Raw genomic sequence first — 21,491 nt, forward strand, 5'->3', positions numbered from 1 at the left:
TAATACTGCTTCTGTACCAGTCTCTTTGGATTCCTCTGGTTAACCAATGTTCACTGGAATATTTATTACAGAATGGAATATTGCTCTTTATGCCAAAAAGAAGTTAATTGGCTTTCTGTTGGTAGCATTAATCCGAGTACATCAATAACTAACCAACTAAAGAGCACTATTTGTGCTGCTTAAACGGCAGCACAAATCGCAAAAGCTCTAGCCATAATAAGTCAGCAGAGACCTCCTCTCTAGTAGAATATATGAGGTAAAAAAAGGGACAACTCAATTGCATGCAGAGACACCTATGATCTATGGAACCAAGTGTTTGAGAAAGCATTTTCACCAAAGATTATCGTTGTTTTCAAAGAAGTCAAGGACCCAGCTCAGGATCCACAATTTGGGCAATATGAAGTTGATGCATGCGAGCTCAGAAGAACCAGGAAATAGAACAGTACGAAAGAAATGCCCCTAAAACCTGGAAATAAATGGACTTTGATTCTTGACTGAGAAGTATATTTCAACCAGATTTGAAGATGGCCTTTTAAATTGGGGTGGGTAGGAGTATTGTTTTTGTTTGTTACTACATTATGTATTTTTGTGGCCTTATATGGTAAACCATCAAATGAAGGGCAGTATGGGAATTTAATTTATTAAGAATACATACATCTGATGTCGAGAGATCGGCAGTGCAGTATGGTGCCTAGAGCTGGGGTGACTAACCCGTTGCCCCCACCCCACCCCATCTTACTGTACTTCATCAGACCCATTCAGCATAATAAATGCTCAGGGAAGATGGGAGCTGTAGTTGAGCAACATTTGGAAGGCCAAAAACTAACCATTGCTGGCCCAGAATGTTTGGACAGATTAGGTGGATTTGAGTTCAATCCCCACTCAGTCATAAAGAACACTGAGCGACTTGGCTATGCATGACCCCCTCTCCACATGTTGTCATCCCATCATTAGAACGGAGTCTACTGGATCATGCCAATGGCCGATCTAGTTCAACATTGTGTTTTCAACAGCAGTCAATAAGAGGCAGCCAGGAATGCAGGGAACAGCTTTCCCCATGGTCGTTCGTTTCTCTGCAACATGTATTCAGAGACATACCAAGAAGCTCTGCTTACAACCACTGGGACATTTAAATAGATAGATGTGCAAATGTTTCTGCAACACTCAGGCGCGGAGGAGGCTACCTGGGCTGGCAAACCTGGAAGCACCCGGGGCCGTGGTCTCACTCCCAGCAAGCATGCGCAATGTGCATACGACGCATGCGTTGGACGTACACTGCGCATGCATGCTGGGACCAGCGCACTGCCGGCGGGCGAGCCCCGGGCGCGGCAGCCTTGCTCCGTGGCTTGCTTGGGGCCCGGCAGCAGCGTGCAGTGCTCTGTAGCGGCGTACTGCTGGCGGGCGAGCCCTGGACGGGCTTGCTCGGGGCCTGCTGGTGGCGCGCAACACTCTGTAGCGGCGCGCTGCCGGCAGGAGAGCCCCGAGCATGTCCGTCCAAGGCTGGCCCGCCGGCAGCGCGCCACTCCCACTGCGCAGGCGCAGCGTACAACACATGCATCGTATGCACGCCGCGCCTGCTGGCTGGCAGCGGTGTGCTACTGGCTGGACAGCCCAGGGCGGGCTTGCTTGGGGTCTGCCGGTGGCACACAGCACTCCATAGTGGCGCACTGCTGGCAGGCGAACCCCGAGCAAGCCCATCCGGGTGGAGGTGAGCCAAGGAGGGGCGCCCAGAGTGTCACCCTCTCCAGGGTGGTACTCGGGGCTCCCCGCCCCCTTCGCCCCCCCTCCCTACGCCACTGGCAACACTTACTATTTCATTTTATCCTAAAATAAAAATGCAGGCAGCCTGTGTAAAACATAGGAAGAAGGGCAAGGCTGATGACTTAACCAGCTTTCAAACAAATGGTTACATCCTGCCATTTGGCAACATCCATTGTATGCGGAACACATAGCCAAAACATTTTGTACGACTTCTGAAGCACAAAGTAACAAAGACAGACAACTGCAAAGAAGTGGGCAAATTCTGATACAAATACTTTTTAAAGATTGCTCCGTGTTTGCTGCTGTTTTAAAGGAGGTTTGCCTAGAAAATTACAATTGTTCAGTAAGCGTGAGAGATTTCATTTGTAATTTAAAACACCCCGGTTATTTGTTTTTCCTCAAAATATAAAGGTAAGCGACGCTTTATAAATATGCAACAAAGTTTCAAATAAGATGCAAACACCAGCATCCTAATGTTTTCATTTAATTACCCCTGAAACGCATTCTATTTAATATTCATTACTCAAAAGCCAATTTAAAAGGGAAAGAGGTGATGGTACTTATTCAGAAAGACATGCTTTCATTCACTGCAATAGTTATCTAATATACGGAAGTTAATAAAGCAGATTAATCTACAAGTCCCTTTAAGCCATCACTGAGTTTAGAACAACTGCCTCTTTGACCTTTAACCCTCCTGCTGTGCACCAGTAGCAGGTGCCAGCTGCGCTAAAACGGCGGGTGACGTGTTTGAACGCAAAGTCTTTTCTTGCTTTGCCTCTGACCAGCAGCTGACCCTGTAGGAGCAATTGTTTCATCTGTTGGCCTAAAGGGTACATAAACCAGAAACGGATAAACAAAAAGCATATATACACCAGCTGCCTAGCCTTAGGGTACACCTCTACCATCAACACCTCTAGCAATTTTTTCTGAAAGCCAAATTGCAGGCAGCCTTTTTGTCTCCATCCATGGACTACTATGCGATGCTTGCTCCTTTACGAAGCTAAACTTCCATGCGCACCAAAGCAGCACACTGTATTGTTAAGTGCTCGACAAGCTTTGTGATCAGGGAAGTCGTTCTTGCTCGATTTAACTCTTTTGTTTTACAAACAGATTGCACTCTTAAAAGCACAACCGCTTTGAAGAACTATAAAGTAGCAAGCTTCGGATTAAAAGCTGAAAAGTTATGCAAGATGCAAAACGATGGACGAAAGGTTTATGTGGGGGGGGGGTCCCCTCCTCCATTTTATAATTTTACACAGAGAAAGGTAAGCACAGCATTCTGTACAGGTGGAATTATACCTGCATTGGGCTTTTATCAAAGCTGTTGACACCTTCACACCATTATGAAATATTGTTTTGCTTATTGAATTACTCTGCCTTAAGATGAGAAGGCAATTGTTTTGCTGATAAAAGTTACACGAGCACAAAGGCAGAGTAATTAATAAATGCATTATACGTCTGACAGGATAAAAAGTTAATATATTTTAAGGCACATCCAGTTGCTCCCCCCAAATTCATGAAATTATTTATATTAAACTATCAATCAATGCTGAAATGCCTAAATTTATGTCAATAGTTCAATAAGTGGCTTTGAGATTGAATTTTGGCTCATTCAATAAAGTATCTTTTCCTGTTCCTTAACCACCCACATCTCTGCTGATTTGGTCTACAGCTGTTATATTTCTTTCAATTAAGAAAAAGTTATGATGCTTATTGGATCGTATCCTTAAAATATGCTAAAATCCTGAATCCAGTTGAGTGGTTGCCAATTGTTTGGGGCCTGAGGGTACATTTAATTTTGACAGAGTGAGATGGGGGCATCACCCCCTCTGGTTGCTTTTTTCCTCCCTCCCCTGGGTTACACTCCCCTCCCCTGAGAAAGAGAAAAAGCACACACACATTTGTTTAAACAAATCCTCTTCTTGTGTTATAGCCACCCCACGCCTGCTGAGTTCTATCACACTTCATAGTAAGGCTATAGTCTTGTCCACATGGTATTCTAGTTGCTATAAAAATGAATGAGATGCCATCTGAAAAGGTAGAATCGCAAAGATAATGTGCTATACAGTGCTGAGAACATTCATCCAAACGTGAACGGGGTGATCAGACTTTTGCTTTTTTTACTTATTGTGAAAAACGTTGGCGTGAAACATTAAGGCATTTTATTAATGGCGTATTTTACCCCGATCCCCCTGTGAAGCAGACTAATTTTAAATCCTTTTGTAAACTACTAGGCACGCTGCTGCTTCTCCCACTGCTTAATACCAAGAAAAGCAATCAGAATTTTAAATATGAAGAAGGTACCGCAAAGTATGTCAAAGCACTGAATATCTACTGCAAGTTACACATGCCCCCACCCCCCCATAGGAAGAACAGACTATTCCCTCTAGGGGCTGTGGTTAACTTTGGGATGAACAACATAACCAGCACTGAAGAACGGAAACTTCTATTGATTTATGAACTGCAGAAAACGTATTAACATAACTTCTATTTATGTTGGAGCAGGTTGTTAAGTTACAGCTTATATATGCGATTCAAACATTAGTTAATTAAATGCAACACTTGAAAAAAAAACAGTTCGGGAAGGGTGTTGGCTTTGTTTAATCTTAAACAAGGACGGAATAGCTGCATTTGTAATTTGTAGTAAAAGAAAAAGCAACCACAAGGATATTTAAAGAGGATGCATTTCACTACACTGAACAAGACTGTATTAAAGCTTAAAAGTGATACGGGTTAGGAATATAAAACAACACCCAATCATATAATAAAAAAAGAAATTATGCATAATTGGGCTTCTTACATTCCACATTTCTAGAGCAGTTTCACTTATGTGAGCAAGGGCAACTCCATTTGCATTCTACACAAATTTCTATTTCATTTCTTCAGCAGGCGAGATCAGGCAACTGAGAGAGCTAAAACCTTAAAGATCATTGCTCCAGGTCTAACTATCTGATATACACTCACAGAAGTAGTTTTCATTCTGAGACATAATTAAATAAATGCCTTTCACTGAACTTCTAATACTCTTAATAAGACTATATGTTTTAAATGCCTCTGACGATAACCACAATATTATTATTCCTACCCCTCAAGGCTTTAGCAGAGGTCCTGTTTATTGTATAACCCAATCAAGCCAAGCAGTGAAGCACTCGGATAGCCTGCTCTTTGCTATGTGTTCAGATGTTTTATGAAGTTATGAGGCCTTTATCTCACAGGGCCAACATATATTTGAATCTTAACATATGCATGTGGTTTCAGATGGAGATAAGCAGATGGCATGCTTTACTACGTTATACGTACGCTTACAATAATCTGAATAGTTTTACAATGGTCTCTCATCCTCTGATCTTCCCTCTCTCATATCCCTGCTGCCAGCACAGCGCATCCTCGTCATCTATTACTTCTTTAATATCCCAGTAGTCAGGAGGATAGCAAAACAGCAGTGCAGTGCTATGGTGGTCAGCTGAAATTGTTCTCATGGTCCTAAAGAATAAGACCACTCTTTCCTTTGGCTCTTTATGCCACGAGAAAAAGACATGTCGCCCCACTAACTCTAGGCTGCCATTTGCCTTGTGTCTGTGGCACCATCTCATGTGATCAATTACGCAGAGCAGGGCTTACTTGGCCCCCCAAAGGAATATTTTACTCAAGTTGGCACCCCTGGGTGGTATAGTTGATATGGCATAGGAACTTGTCAATGCCAGTTGAATAAAGGAGCAGTTTGCTTAGGATCAACTGGCATTCTATGGGACCAGCAAATAGCATCTCTCGTTAAACAGAACCAGAATGTTGGAAGGGACCTTAACTGTCGTCTAATCCAACCCCCACTGATACAGGAAAGCCACTGTCGTGCTATAGCTGGTTAAAATGTATTTCCATTTCTTCAGTAACAAGAGAACTTTCTTTTACCAATCTATTTGACGCTTGTGCAGATATGCACCTGTATTTAGGGATGCTCCTTTCGTTATTTTAAAAGAAACACAATATAAACAGTGCTTCCGCCAGAACAGAGGAACAGGGGAAAATATTCTGTTACATTGCATCACTTTAAAGAACTGACAAGCCTCTTTAAGCTCACAGTACAATTAGTCATTAGGGCCTAGTTTTCTAGCACTGTTAAGCAATTTGTAATAACCCCCTTCCTTTTAATAGGGTTAGGCATTACTTACAAGACACAGCTGTCTAGAAAACTGAAACCTCTAGTTGTGAAGCAACAGTCTTGTTCATTAGCCGCCATGATAGTCAAATCAGCTCTAAAGCCAGGGTTTAATGGCCTGCCGATGAATAATCAATGGCTCACTTTTCATCTGAGTGTGAAAATGAGAATAATCTAATTCATTGTCCCTCTGGTAAGATTCAAGTCCTTGGGTTCTGTTTCTATTCAGGGCTGATTTATAACCCAATGGAAACCTGATGTAAACATATAATCAATGAGTCCCATCATTGCTGATAACCGCCCCCAACTGGCTCACTCCCTCATCTCAAAAAGCCATCCCTTTAGGCTATTAGCTCCGTCCGGCTAACTCTTTCTACTATTCCTGCCTGCTGCTTTTACCTTGGCCATTCGTTTAGACCAGCAGAGTCAGAAGTAATTTTATACGCAGCAGAGAGCGGGTGGAATTGATTTTTCACTCAGCACTCAGTTCCCATCTGAATAATTATCAATTTTACTGCCTCATAAAGGGAAGAGTCAAAATTTCAAATCAATTCAAAAGAGCTTCTGAGACTAGAGAAACTGTGCACAAGGAGAAAGGTCAAAGTTGGCAGCGACCTCGGGAGATGATGTCAGGTATTAGTACACTGAATGGTTGACATCAGAAGCACTCAATACGGTATGGCTCGTGCTAATGCAAATCATATTTATGCTGACTACTGGAGACCAGTCATTAATATTTAAAAGAGTACCTGAAAGCCTGCATTCAGACGAACTATAATGTATCCGACAAATTACGAAGCTAATAAAGACAGATCACTGCTTATTCATATGATATAAATTTCAGGATTGCCAAGCATCATTAACGCAAAATACAGTGTTAAGGTCATAAGGAAGGCAAACGTATGAAAATCCTGATTTGAGGTCAGTATGCTATTATTTCTGATCCTACAGTTGTATTTATAGAGCAGTAACTACTGTGCACAGTGACAGGTGAATGCTGAATACACCTCCAAGTTCTAATCAATTTCTGCTTTGGATTGGCTTCTGCAGGAAGTCATAGCGAGAGGGAATGATGGCAATGAATCATATGCCGATAATAATGTCAGTCAAATACATGCCTAAATAATATGCTGTGTACCAGTTCCTTATTTGCCTTTATTTGGAAACAAAGATCACCCAATGTAATCGGCACAATAAATAACAGCAATAAAATCTTGTAAACTAAAATAGCAACCACCATTTCTGTTACCTAACCATCAGTACAATCTCCAGGTCACTAAAGATCATGCCAACTGATGTCACTCCGTCTTGATTGCAGCCATAAATCCAAGCAGTTACATGGTATTTAGTTAACAATCTGTTCTTAAAATGCCCACCAGTCTGCCATTTGGGATTAAATCATTCACCAAAGACAAAACTGACTATGGAACTGTCAAAATCCATGGTTCCTTGCAACAGTAGTGCATCCTATAATAATAGAAACAGAAGCACAACACCTCTCTGTATCGTCTTCAGATCATGAATTTTTTTATGACTCCATTTGCCTTGAAAAGATACACATGACAATAAACTGCTTAGTTTAATATCATATGAGCATCTAGTTATTTTTTAATTTAGAACTATTTTATTTAGAACTCAGATTATCTCTGAAGCGACTCAGATAAAAAATACTAATACAAAATATAATACTAAGATACTAAGTAAAACCCATCTAATATACAGGTGTAACTCGAAAAAAATTAATATCGTAGAAAAGTCCATTTATGTAAGCAATTGTTTTCATTAGCTACTGGAGTTTAATATATTAGACTCATGACATGCAAAGCGAGATATGTCAAGCCTTTATTTGTTATAATTGTAATGATTACGGCATGCAGCTGATGAAAACCCCAAAGTTGAAATTGTTAATTTGGAGTTCTCATCAGCTGTACGCCGTAATCGTCACAATTATAACAAATAAAGGCTCGACATGTCTCGCTTTGCATGTCATGAGTCTATCTCATATATTAGTTTCACCTTTTAAGTTGAATTACTGAAAGAAATGAACCTTTCCACGATATTCTAATTTTTCGAGTTTCACCTGTACAAGGAAAAAGAAAAGTTAGAAGAGTAAGTGTACTTACTAAAAGCTGGTACAATTAATATATATGTTGAAGACTCAAGTACATTCACCAGACACCTAAGAGACATTTAAGTACGTACTAGACAAAAATGTTTAGGGAGAAAGTTTCAAATTCAAGCTGCCACACTTTTTTTTTCAAAAAAGGGCCCTGCCCCCTGATACATCAAACTTCCAAAGGTGGAGGCAACTGGATCAGGGCCTCAGTTGATAATCTAAGAAACATGCACATCCATATAAGAGAAGACAGTTGCCCTGAGGCTGTTTAGGGCTTCATACACTAAAATGCACTTTGAACTGCATCCAAAAACATACTAGAAGCCAGCAAAGTTCTTTTGGTTTCAGCAAAAACATATTTAGCACAGCAGATTCCAATCGGTAACCTGGTCACTCAACCTGTTGAAGTTTCTGAAAACTCTTATACAGGCAGCCTAATGTATAGCCACATTGCAGATATCTAATGTGAGATGTCAACAAGGCATGGATAAATGTGGCAAGGTTTTAGTTATCAAGGAGAGGCTGCAGCTAGCAGGCCAACTGAAGGCAGAAAGCTTTCCACACTACAGACTTCGTTTGGGTGCCTATAAGCAAGGCTAGACCTTAAAACCCCCACCAAATTCTCTTAAGGGAAACTGCAATTTCATCGAGAACAGGCCAAATATTAACTCACTACCCAACCATACCATCTACTGTATATTCTGGCATATAAGACTACTTTTTAATCCAGGAAAATCTTCTCAAAAGTCGGGGGTCGTCTTATACGCTGGGTTGAGAATCTGCGGTTGAGTATATCTCAAACTCTATATTTTAACTGGAAAAGTTGGGGGTCGTCTTATACGCCCAGTCGCCTTATACGCCGGAAAATACGGTATGAACACTTTTTCAGTCTTGTCTGTTGAAATTTAGTTTATTAGCATTTATCCAGATACCTACACCTATTTTCTCCCCAGGCATTCACCACTATATTTGGATTGGGAGTAGGAGGGAGAACTCTCCAGATGGTTTCACTAAACAGGATGTAAGGCAAAATGATTACTAATTAGCCAAAAGTGTTCTAGTTAGAGGGACAACATGCCAACAAGTGATCAACACTATATTTCAGAGGTCAACCAGGACTCCCATAGGAGTGTCAGCAACATCAAGCTGTAAACTCCCACAGTACCTTACCATATTAGTACCTTACCATTGGCCATGCTGGCTGGGAATGATAGAAGTTGGGATTCTGAAACATCTCGGGGGCATCAGGCTCAGGAAAACTGGTATACAGGATTCCAAATCTGGCCACACATTCGGAAAGGTACCACAAAGTGGTCAACTTATTTTCAACCCCAGCTTTCCAATACTTTCCAATATTGTATCTGAAGAAGTGTGCATGCACACGAAAGCTCATACCAAGAACAAACTTAGTTGGTCTCTAAGGTGCTACTGGAAGGATTTTTTTTTATTTTTTATTTTGTTTTTCCAATAATGAGTTAATATTTTTGACTGCTGTTGTACACCAGGTTGCAACGCTTTTCACCGAGCTACCCACAATGGCCCCAAGATTAATTTCCTGAATATTCAACCACTGAAGACTCCCTTAGTGCATTATAGAAGCTTCTGAACTTCTATAATACAATCAGTTCACACGTGTGCTGCTTGGTCACGTGGAGTTTTTGGCAAAGTGCCTTTTGCTTTTCAGCAGAGATGTACTGACACTGGAAATCCAGTGCGAAAGGAGGTTGTGGTGGAATAGGTCTCTTGTGTGCAGATGACCTCAGCATCTCTCACAGTGGTCAAAGGTACCCACTTATTTGTAAAGTAGTTTATATTGGGCCAATGAGGAAGACTATTGTGATTGTTGACAGTGAGGTAATCAGCACCTGGAGTTAAGAACATGATCTCCCCATGACTACCGTATCACTAGAGGCTTTTTTTAAACTTCCAAAACAAAACACTAGCAATTAAAAAAAAAGTCTTATCTATTAACTGATAAGCAGAAATATCCTTGTAAACTTGCTTTATAAGAAAGAGGAGGAGTTACGACAGCAGCGCGGATGTTATTTGCCCAAAGATGGAAGGCAGACAACATACCTACAAGAGAAGAATTGCTGACAAAGATGATGGACTGTGCCGAAATGGCGAAAATGACCGGGAAGATCAGAGATCAAGAGGATAACAAATTTAATAAAGAATGGGGAAAAATTGTAAGTTACTTAAAAGAACAATGTAAACAATTAAAAACCTTGGCAGGATTCTAAAAAAAACACTTGCAATGTAGCGAGAATTATGGTGAAAATTGGGGGTTAAGAAACTATGGAGAACATTATATGATGCAGTTGGAAAAGAATAACTTTGGAAAACATGGAAAAGTGAAGTTCAGGGATTCAGAGAAACCTATGCGTACATGATTATGATTTATTTGTGATGATAATTGTTAAAGGCAAAAATGAATAAAACATATTTTACAAAAAGAAAGAAGAGGTGAGGAGAACCACTGAGCCTAGGGCTTGCCGATCAGAAGGTCGGTGGTTCGAATCCCCGCAACGGGGTGAGCTCCCGTTGTTCGGTCCCAGCTCCTGCCCACCTAGCAGTTTGAAAGCACATCAAAGTGCAAGTAGATAAATAGGTACCACTCTGGCGGGAAGGTAAATGGCGTTTCCGTGCGCTGCTCTAGTTCGCCAGAAGTGGCTTAGTCATGTTGGCCACATGACCCGGAAGCTGTCTGCGGACAAATGCCGGCTCCCTTGGCTATAGAGTGAGATGAGCGTGCAACCCCAGAGTCGTCCACGACTGGACCTAACGGTCAGGGGTACCTTTACCTTTACCAATAACAAAAGTAGAGGAATGCTGCACAAAGCTACGGAGCTTACCTGCTGCAATACCTCTGAGTTCTGCTGCATGAAGTGCAATAATCTTTGCCCGTCTTGGGAAGTCTCTCTACATCTCAGAGGTTTCTTGCCTTCTTTTGCTATGTGCTTATAGAGGTAGGTGACAATGTAGTCTAAACTTGCGCAGCAGCTGGAGGAGACAATCGTATCTGTACACGGCAAATGAAATAAAATGTAATTAATTAGGAGATATTTCTAATAGTAATGTCCTAGATGAAAAAGAGAAATCACAATATTACAGTGAGATTAGGTATCTGGATGAAAATGTTTCACCACACCGTTGCTCTTCTTCGGTAGGTTTAACATATTCAAAGTAGATTTCAGTGCAACAGGCCCTCTTCTCTCACTCTAAACCACACAGGGGGACTCCCAAACCCCACTGGTATTCTGCCTAGTTTTAAGCACTCCTGCTGGGTGTTCCAAATTGCACGATTCCAGCTGTTTCCCTTATTGCTATGAAATTATGAAATCTGAAGAGTTTGTACTTGGGGGATAAGAGCAAATGTTTTCATTCTCCTGCTTTAAAATCCTAACTGAAGAGCCAATATCACAATTCACCTGAAAAGGAATGCACAGGTTGAACATGTGATCCAAGGTTTTTTTTTATTAGTAAATATTCAGGATATTGTAGGGACATGGGTGGCACTGTGGTCTAAACCACTGAGCCTCTTGGGTTTGCTGATCGGAAGGTCGGTGGTTCAAATCTGTGTGACGGTGGTGAGCTCCCATTGCTGTCCCAGCTCCTGCCAAACTAGCAGTTCAAAAGCATGCCAGTGCAAGTAGATAAATAGGTACTGCTGCGACGGGAAGGTAAACAGCATTTCCGTGCGCTCTGGTTTCTGTCACGGTGTCCCGTAGCGCCAGAAGCGGTTTAATCATGCTGGCAACATGATCCAGAAAGCTGTCTGTGGGCAAACGACGGCTCCCTCAGCCTGAAAGCGAGATGAGCGCCGCATCCCATAGTCACCTTTGACTGGACTTAACCGTCCAGTGGTCCTTTAACTTTACCTTATTCAGGATATTATTAAGAATTTGGAAAAAATGACCAGCTATCTAAAATATTGAAAATTGTATTTCGATAGAACATTAAACCTTAGGATGACACTGATACTGCGGTATGGAATGAGAAATGAGGAAGACAGAAATAAATGGCTGGCAGGATATTTTTATTGCAATCAAGAATAATGACAAGTGCCACTGCACAATTTCGACCAGTTTTGGGCAATGAACTTCATAGTGCAATAGCTGATAAGAGAAAGTAGAGCAAAGGATAATGGCACATCCTTATGTGCAGGATTTAAAGTGAAGGAAACTTGTCAGAAGACCAAAATCTAACCATATCTGATGCAACATTAATGTGTCCTTCTGACTCATGTACTTTATTCCCCCCCCCCCCTGCTTGAAGGACAGGAGTAGTTTGTCTTCCTCACCTCAGTTCCTTTATTTACACCTCTCCTTTGCAAGGACACCCCGTTCAATGCAATACTTTTAACAGCAGAATACCTTTGTATGCTCAATATAGTCAACCGATTCCCAAATCCATATATTACTGATGCAATAACTTTGCCTACTCTTTGGAGAATGTTCATTGTGTTTACGCTAACTAGAATTATCTGCTCAGCTTGTAATGTGGATAAAAAATATTCATGTTGCCATTATATCATCATAACCTTACTCCAACACATGCTGCCTCAATTCAATGAAAACAGAGTCTGTTTGCTTATATGCATTAGCATATGGCAACAATAGATTGGCTATTTTCTATCCGTTCCCTGTTTATAAATGTAGGCAATCTTATCTAGTTTCTCCTTACTGGGTTGTTTGGTCTTCTTTTCTCACACCATAGTTTTTCCCCCCTAACATTACTCTGTATCCACGTGCAGCTTCTTTTTCAGTTCAAACAGCAGTCACGCTTTAAGCGACTGCAGATAATTTGTCTTCCTTTTTGTTCAAAGGAGGAGAAAATGGAACGGAGGCTGGTATAAGAAACAATCACATTCGTAGGAGATTGCCAGCATTTGGGGATTCAACCTGCTCCCAAGTGAGGACAACTGACTCTTAAGGGTTGCAAATCTAGGTCACCATAGAATTGGTTTTGATTGCCTAGCTTTTGGATGGGTGCACGAATTAAATTGTTAAAATATTCATTTGGAAGAGATAGAGAAGGTGTATGATAGACTCAATTAAGTGTATCCCCCTAAACTGTGATGAGTGGAAACCTGCCAATATTGCAGTGAGCATTTGAGAACTTCTCTCTAGACGCCACATTGTTGATCTGTGCCAGTTCTGCTTCATAAACGTTGTTTTCAAGTTTACTTGTATTTGAACATCATTGCAATATATTTTTTCCTAAGCTAAGTTCTCCTGAGGTCTTAGAAAGGATTTTGCAGACAATATAGCCACAATTAGTCTCAAGACTCTCTTAATCTTACCAAGTATGAAACATTCCTGTGAATTTCTGATTGGCTTCAAATGGAGGTGAACTTTCGTATCTCTTTCCCATAGAGTTTCTTTATTTGTAGAGTCTACCCAATCTATCTATTATCCATCTCTCATAATAATGCCCCATCCATTCACCATGCTGCTGAGGATGTAATACATGGTTATCACATTTTATCATCTCACCAGCATGTAAGTACTGAATACTAACACAGAGAAATTAGACATCCTTACACATCAAGTCATACAGAATTCACTACATTAAGAGCAGGATCAAAGCTTAAGATCAATATATTTTAAATTCCAAAATGGACGAAAATGCAGAAGCAAGCAATTCCTTCTCCCAAGGAATGGCAGTCTGAACTCTGTAGTGCAACAGGAGGTATTACAATGACTTGTGATCTCAGGGCTACTTGATACCTAACATTCACTATAAATGGAGACAACCCTCTTGTAGCAAGAAAATGAATGAGGCGTAATCATCATTTGTGAGAACTGAGTTAATTTTGCGACAGGGGGGCTTGTGTTTGGAAGCTGCCAGTATCTTCCTCATTTGTGTAATCATAGCAGATGATTGACCAAACTGCGGGAGGCAGTGGGAGACAGGAGTGCCTGGAGTGCTCTGGTCCATGGGGTCACGAAGAGTCGGACATGACTAAACGACTAAACAACAACAAGCAGAATAAACACCTATGTTGTCACACCTAACAGTGTATATAGTTTTTCCCCCACACCTATGTAGCTTCCTAGACCCCCTATAACAGGGCAGGCAACTTCAGGCCCTCTGGGCTTCTCTGTCTGGTCCTTGGGATTTTTGCTGGAGTGGAACCCAAGGCAGGACCAATGTAGAGTAGGACTATGCAGTGGTACTGAGTACTTTGGGAAAAAGCAAACAAGCTTCAATTTGGGTCGGGGGCACAACGACGACGATGACTGGCTTTTCACTTCTGACATTGGGATCATTTGAACAAGTTGTGAAAAGTGGAATTTGAAAGAAGATGTATATAGATGACCAGTGACTACCCTACCCATTTGGGGTGGAGGAAAGCTGATTTCTCATCTTCTCCACCATTTCTTCTTGTAATTCTATTTTTGATATCATCTTTTCCAAGGGCAGTATTGATTGTGACATAGAAATGGAGGGAGGAAAAATGTGAATTACCTACACTTCCTGTTTTCACCTTTTCCATGTAACAGCCAGACTAGGGTTGCCATATTTCAAAAAGTGAAAATACGGACACAAAGTTGTTGAGCTTTTTGTTCTAATTTTGTGATTTATTATAAGTCAACCGAGAACCTGACTGTTGCTTTGCAGTGAAATTCAAACCAAAGGTCTGAGAGATATGACCAAGAACACAACTTCAGCCATCAAGATATATGAAGTAATTGTTTGCAAAGTGCAGAATTAACCTACTATGTTGGCCACCCAAGGAAAGCAACTGAATAATGAGGGCCTGGTTCAGATATTTCCCCCCTAATCTTTCTCCTATGTTTTGAGCAGACAGGATGGGAAAAGAGCATACCTTCCCTCATGGGTGTAGTGAAGGGGAGGCAGCTGCCCCTAAATAAATAAAAATCAATACAAATCTGAGGTTCTGTCCCGTCCCCCCAACAAAAATCCTGGCCACTTCTATGCCTTCCTTACCCACCCATCTGGCCCACAAGTTCAGCTTCTGAAGCCACTCCATGTCCACATGTAAGCATAACACTTCAATAGGATATGCATAAGAAATATCCAATGTGGATAGGCCCAAATAATGCAGAAAGCTTCCAGGCATTTCCTGAGATATCTAGTGTGCTGTTCTGGTCTATGTGCACCGGATGTTAGGCAAGCATGCCATTTTGAAATGCTACGCATTCATATAAACATATAGTAAAACAGGCATGTGGATGGGTGGGGAAGCCCATTCTTTCTCCCTGAAATGTGCAGGAATAAGATCAGGGGGAGGGTACTGTCCAAACTAAGTTTTTTAAAAAATAAAAAAGCAAAAAGGGATGTAAGATTTCTAAATCTTCTAGGTAGAGTGCAGGTTGGCATAAAAAATAAAAAAATAAAATGTTAGCCCTTTCCTTATTTGAATGAAACAGTGGTTCCCTTATTGTTTTAAAAAGAAGAGGACAATATTCTTCAAACAATGTTTAGTAAAGAAAAACATATTGCCTGGCCTAAAATCGGCTACGCAGTACAAAGGTTTGAGTGAAATCAACTACCCGGTTTTTAGCCCTCCTGATTAGACTGTATAAAGGTAATAACTGAACACAAATTCAGCCCTAGGTATTTAGTAGCTGCTGAATAACGAAGGGGATGAGGGCGGCTTATGTGAACAAGTGTAGAATCAGGCCCATTATGTTTTCACTTCTAAAGGCTTCTGGCCTTGTAGCTGCATATGGAAGTAATGAACACTTTAAGAAATGTATTTGGAAATGCATATTTCATAAGCGAGTTTTGCAGTACTTTTAAACCAGTGCTTTGACTCTATTTGTTTTAAAATTGAATAACACAAAGTAAATCACTAACATCCATTTAGAAACCAGTAGCTGTTCTAAACATGCTGATACTGTACAAGTAGATATTTTATATTCCTCTGTAAGTGATCTTAGCAGCACAGTGGAGAGGTCTACCCTCTCATCTGCTCACGAGGATGCAATTTAAGTATTAAGAGCTACTTATATTTTCCCATAACTGTATATCAAAGATGCTTGTGGCACTCATTTTTCTTCTTATTGTAAGAGTGTAACAGAGGAGGATGTGATGCAAGACCCCCACGCTGATTTTAATGGACAAGCAGAGTCATTTGTTGAACGCGAATGCAGTCCTTATTGCATTTTACTCAAGGCAGACAGACAAACAGCAGGCAGGCAAGTTAAAAGGGGAGGAGGAGGAATGACAATTGTTGCTCTGGTAAACAAAGAGAGAGAGGGGATGTGTCTGCAGCAGTGATACCATGAAACATCTGGTAGGCAACTTGGCTAATGAAAAAAGGGAATATGACATCTGTATTCAAGCCAACTTCCTATTACATTAGCACCAAGGTGCTGGTGCTATTTATTGTTACTTGAAAAGGCCCATTTGGCCCCAGCATTTTATGAATAAGCATAGATGGAAGAACTATTTTCAACACTTGACAACATTACTGAACAGACCATAATCTAAGCGCTTTATTTTGTTTAAGATGAAGATAGCAGGAAGAGGTATAAGTGCAATGCTGCTGGACTAGGTTCTTTTTACAGCATACCTAAATGATCTCCTTTAATGGAGTTTAAAAGTAAACAAATTAATCTATTTAACATCCAATTAAAATGGCAGGACACCAAAAAAATTCTATGCTTTCATTTTAGTTAATGAATGGCAGTATGTTATCAATCAGAGAAAAATTAGAAAAGCTTTACATGGCGATTAGGGAGAACATCATACAAGATACATTAAAAGGTTTCAGTCGGATGTGGAAAAGCCAGGCAAACACTTTAGAAAAGGGCTCTTGAAAGTGTTTATCTTTACTATGAAGTCTATATGAGGGCATCCATTACACATGATTTACAACCATGGCATACCAAAGGAATAAATATAATTGCAGAGTGTTGAATATACCGTAACGTGTGGAACTATGATGCACACAGTACTTCCATTCAAGATACTTGCATAAAAAAAGTTTTAAGATGTGGGTTTTCACATCTTTTGCTCTACTGTTTAATCCACAATATATGCCAAGCACTTCAATGACACAAGGCAGAAAGGGCTAACACTTTAAACAAGCAAACAAATACGTCTTAGCAGATGCTCTTCTGTTCTACTAAGCACAGGATATACCGGTAGGTTGCTAATGCTTACTCTAATGGTCTGATGTTAGCACATCCAAGGCCAAGTTTTGTATTTAACTGTTGGGTGGTATTTGTCCACTGCTTGTGCATGTAAAAATCATGGCTGCAGTTTTCAAAAAGACTGCTTACGAGTTGGTTGGTGTTACATTTGTGAATTTTCCGACATGCTCTGTATTTCGTGTAGAGTGGGACCTCGACTTACGAGCTCCTCGACATACGTTGTTTTCAACTTCCGAAACACTTCCGGGAGAAAAAACTGGCCGCTGCTTCCAAATTTTTCGACCTACGAAGGGAAAGCAGTGGCACGATACCTCGACCTACGAGTTTTTTAATGCGGTTTTCTCGACCTAAGAATTTTTTCCCCCTCCGGAGATAGCGCCTTTTGAGTTACGAAAATTTTGATCTACGAGGGTGCCTTCAGAATGCATTAACATCGTAAGTCGAGGTACCACTGTATTTGCATTTGTATTTTAATACTTTGAATGTCTGCTGTGTGGCGCTCTGGCCACAGCTCATTGCGGAAAAGCGCCATACAAGTAAACTCCATCCATCAATCCATCAAACTGAGAGACAGTTGAATTTCTTATTATTATTTTTATTATTATGAATTATTATTATTATTATTTCCAATATTCTGACATCCCCACTAACACCCACCATCTTTACAAACACCCAACTCTACTTTAGGAACAGGAAACATTATCCAGTTTCATGGGAAGTTTAATTATGAAGCAATTTTATGCACTTGGGACCAGAAAGCCTGTGTTCAAATTCCAGCCCACCAATGAAGTCACGGGAACTACTATTGCTTGATTCATTTCCCTCTGCAAAATGAAAATATTGGTGACAGGCTTGTTTGTAAGGTTGAATGAGATACAGAAACAATGCCTGCTTAGAATGTTCTGTGAGGAGAGTGAATTATACATTTAAAAAAATTGTTTGGAGCAACACTGAAGAAAGGGACAAAAGTTGAATTTAAATGAGTGTGTATGGACCATGATTCAGCATCAAAAGTTCTTAACAAATGGCAGCAATATGTATATTTATCTGTCATTAAATTCACGGGGAGTTTTGCCGCTGACTTCCATAAGCTGATGTCTATATCCATGACTGCTTGAGGACCAGAACTGTTAATTTCCCCACAAAATAACCAATTTATATAAAAATAATAATACTGTGCAGCATTGGAGTCACAGCAACAAAATTAAATTCTCTGGAAGCTATACCATATTGCTTTTGACTGCTGCACAGTAGTTTTTACACCCTTCCTTAGCTGAGCTGCATGGTGTACTTACCCAGTGCAGTAAGTCCTTCAGATATTGAAGTAAATATATACATTAGTACATGAGGCTCTAAACTGGTGATAAAACTCATGTGGTCCTGGGTGAGACATTCCAAGAGTGGATAATAAGACTGGCTTAGTTTTCGATATTGCTAGGGTTGGGGAGAAGGGAGAGACAGAGAGAAAGAGAACAGATGAAAAGTTACTCCATGTGGATTATTAACATTTATTGCATTAAAATACCGGCAAAGTAACTTCAATGCATTCTGGATTATCTACTGCATTAAATCAATTTTACACTGGAAACAAACCCCAGTATAAGATATACCCTGGGCTCAGGCCCGTCTTAGAGGGATCAGCCGCCCTGGCGCAGCGATCCCTCGGCGCCCCCAGCCTGCCGCCTCTCCGCCCGCCTCCCTCCCGCGCTGGCCGCCCCTCGGGAGGGGGGTGGTGGGCGAGCGGGGGATGAGGGGCGTGGCGTTGGAGCAGGCGCTCGCGCACCGGCGGGCGGGCTGCAAGCCGGCCGCCCTCGCCTCCCAGAGCCCCAGCTGGAGTGCTGGAAGGTCGCGCAAAGCCCCGCGCCGCTTCAGCGCTCCAGCTGGGGCTCCGGGAGGCGAGGGCGGGCGGCTTACAGCCCGCCCGCCCGCCGGCGCGCGAGTGCCCGCCTGCCCGTGGGGGCGGGGGCGGGTTGGGGAGGAGGAGCCCGGTATGCCGGTGGGCTCGCGGGGGCGCCCCTGGGGTGCCCTGCGCCCTGGCGCGCCGCGCCACCGGCCTCTATGGATGAGACGGCTCTGCCTGGGCTGTATTTAGTCAGTTCTATAGACCACCAAACTGATGCCAAAGTAATCTGCATTTTGAAACTTGTATTAATTATGCAAATGCAGCCAGCTTATTCATATATCAGATCATTTTGCACACTTCATTCTGTTAAGCATGGAAATAGAAAAGGAGCTGCACAAGCACTAAGGATTTTCCCACTAACTAAGGTCAATATTCAAAGTATAGAACACACAATTCTGTCTATATGTTGACTTCCCTACTGGAGAGAGGAGAGATAATTGTGTGCATTTACGCACATGTAGGCATACTCTGTGGGGGAAAAGGGAGTGAAAATATGCACCAATCAGTGTCCTGGGCTGGATATGCTCCAGTTTTTAGCCTTCAAACTCTGAAAGTAGCTTAATCATTTGGGGGCATGCGTTTTGAGGGAGAAATATACAACTCTCCTATTGCTGCTGCTTAATAATAATAATAATAATAATAATCACAGTAAATTAGCAGCTTACAAAAATGCTCCTGTGGCATTCTACCACCTATTGGCTCTTCCACATATTCCACTGTTGAAAATGCTGCATTGCACTATGCCATGCTTTTATAAATTTTATTTTACAGTTTTACAGTAATACAAATCCAATATTTTCCCAACACACATACATTGCTTTTAGACCATGGTCATCTCTGATCACAGTATGTGGGGGTTTAACTGGAGGGGGAACTCGACTGGCCCTTCGATCCTATCTGGTAAATGTCTAGTATATACACATCAGTTGTAGCTGCTGAAGACTCAAAACTACACTCGAGTCTAGGCTCATGTATTAACTCAAACTTTCTTTGGGAATACTTTGGCAAGTAGTGAAAGTCAGAAGGTCTTCCCACTAATTTCTTTCTTTTTTTGCAGGGAAAAGGGGGGTCTTTCATGCCCTGCTTGACTCGACTACTTATACAATCAATGCACATCTCCTTGTACAATTAAAAAGTGCTTCTGCATAGAACTGTTTATAGGTTAGCCATTATAACGAGAGAGTCTGGCTTTATATGCTTGACTTCATTTTTCCACAACCATGAATGGTTTTCTACAGGGTGAGTTGTATAAACCAATATAAGGCAAATTAAAATAGCTAAGACCCAGTTTATCTAGTACTGAAAGAACAAATGAATTGGTTCAATACTACAGTTTTGACAATGGCAGAATTTCTCTCCATATGCCAAGTAGTGGACTGTTAGTATCGTTGCCATTAAACCCATATGAATAGCTGTCAGAAGACTAATATTTCAGAAAAAATATGCCCCAAATTTCATAAAGAAAGGTTGTTGGTGTGCACTGTTACAGAAAATGCATTATGGCAGTTAAGCTAAATTAGAACAATGTAGAAAACAATTCTACTGCCATTCAGGAGAGGTATTAGACACAGAAGATAACTTGACCAATATCCTCTTATCCTTATGATGCATTTTAAATATTTTGAAGTGAATATTTATCATTTGAGATAATGGAAATACTAATGGTATATCTGACTCTAAGAATGCAAATAAATGCAGGTAGCTGAGACTAAAAGAACTGCCTTTGAGTTGTTCTAGATCCCCCTCTCTCTCCATTTTAAGCCTGTGGTGGTGATTTCATATTTTGCATAAAGACTCCCAAGATGAATAATTGCTTACTAGCAAGTCACTGTGGGATACTGAGAGCAGCATTTTGACAAAGGCCTGAAGTACATTGTCAAAGTGGTTGTCCCCATACAACTTGAAGACGCCAAAGCTGACATAATTTCCACACAAGGCAGATTTGAGTGCAGAATAACAGATGGAAATACCCTTGAGTTTCAATGGATAAACTTGATCTTTCGACAGAGTCCCAAGGGAGAGGATCTGATTACCTGTTTGCAAGGAAGGGGGGGGGAGCGGGGAATAAGGGATAAAGAGAGGAATTGACATAAGTAACTGAAAAAAAATGAAAATTGTGTTGCTTAACATTTTCAATTCACTGGGTTTTTCTTACTATCTGAACAGCCCATAACATTTATATTCTAGAACAGTAAGATTTTAAAGGAATCACAAGAATATATTTCAACAGAAGGTCCATAATAATACAGTAAGGCAGGAGCACCAACCTGACCGTGGTTCTACATAGTGAGATTGATGCCAAGTTCTAGAGCTTGCATATTCTAAAATAAATGGTCATTCTAAAATACATGGTTGTTTATATACAAACATTAAATACAGAGCATAAACAGGTGGTTTACTTTTACCAGGCCATAAGAATGAATT

The 21,491-nt window shown here is 41.0% G+C and overlaps 1 protein-coding gene across 4 annotated transcripts in view; it reads right to left on the reverse strand.

The window, feature by feature from the left end:
- The window catches only part of RANBP17 (RAN binding protein 17), a 168,222-nt gene that overhangs the window by 14,653 nt on the left and 132,078 nt on the right, over positions 1 to 21,491 (reverse strand). For all 4 annotated transcript variants that reach the window (XM_033142824.1, XM_033142821.1, XM_033142822.1 and 1 more), the window contains exons 23-25: positions 20,886 to 21,100; positions 18,460 to 18,598; positions 10,889 to 11,055 (exon numbers count right to left, since the gene is read on the reverse strand). In XM_033142824.1, coding sequence (XP_032998715.1) covers positions 10,889 to 11,055; positions 18,460 to 18,598; positions 20,886 to 21,100 — 521 coding nt within the window. The remainder of the gene's footprint in view (positions 1 to 10,888; positions 11,056 to 18,459; positions 18,599 to 20,885; positions 21,101 to 21,491) is intronic.

The sequence above is a fragment of the Lacerta agilis genome, chromosome 3 (assembly GCF_009819535.1).
Source record: "Lacerta agilis isolate rLacAgi1 chromosome 3, rLacAgi1.pri, whole genome shotgun sequence".
In the NCBI taxonomy this organism is placed as follows: Eukaryota; Metazoa; Chordata; class Lepidosauria; order Squamata; family Lacertidae; genus Lacerta; species Lacerta agilis.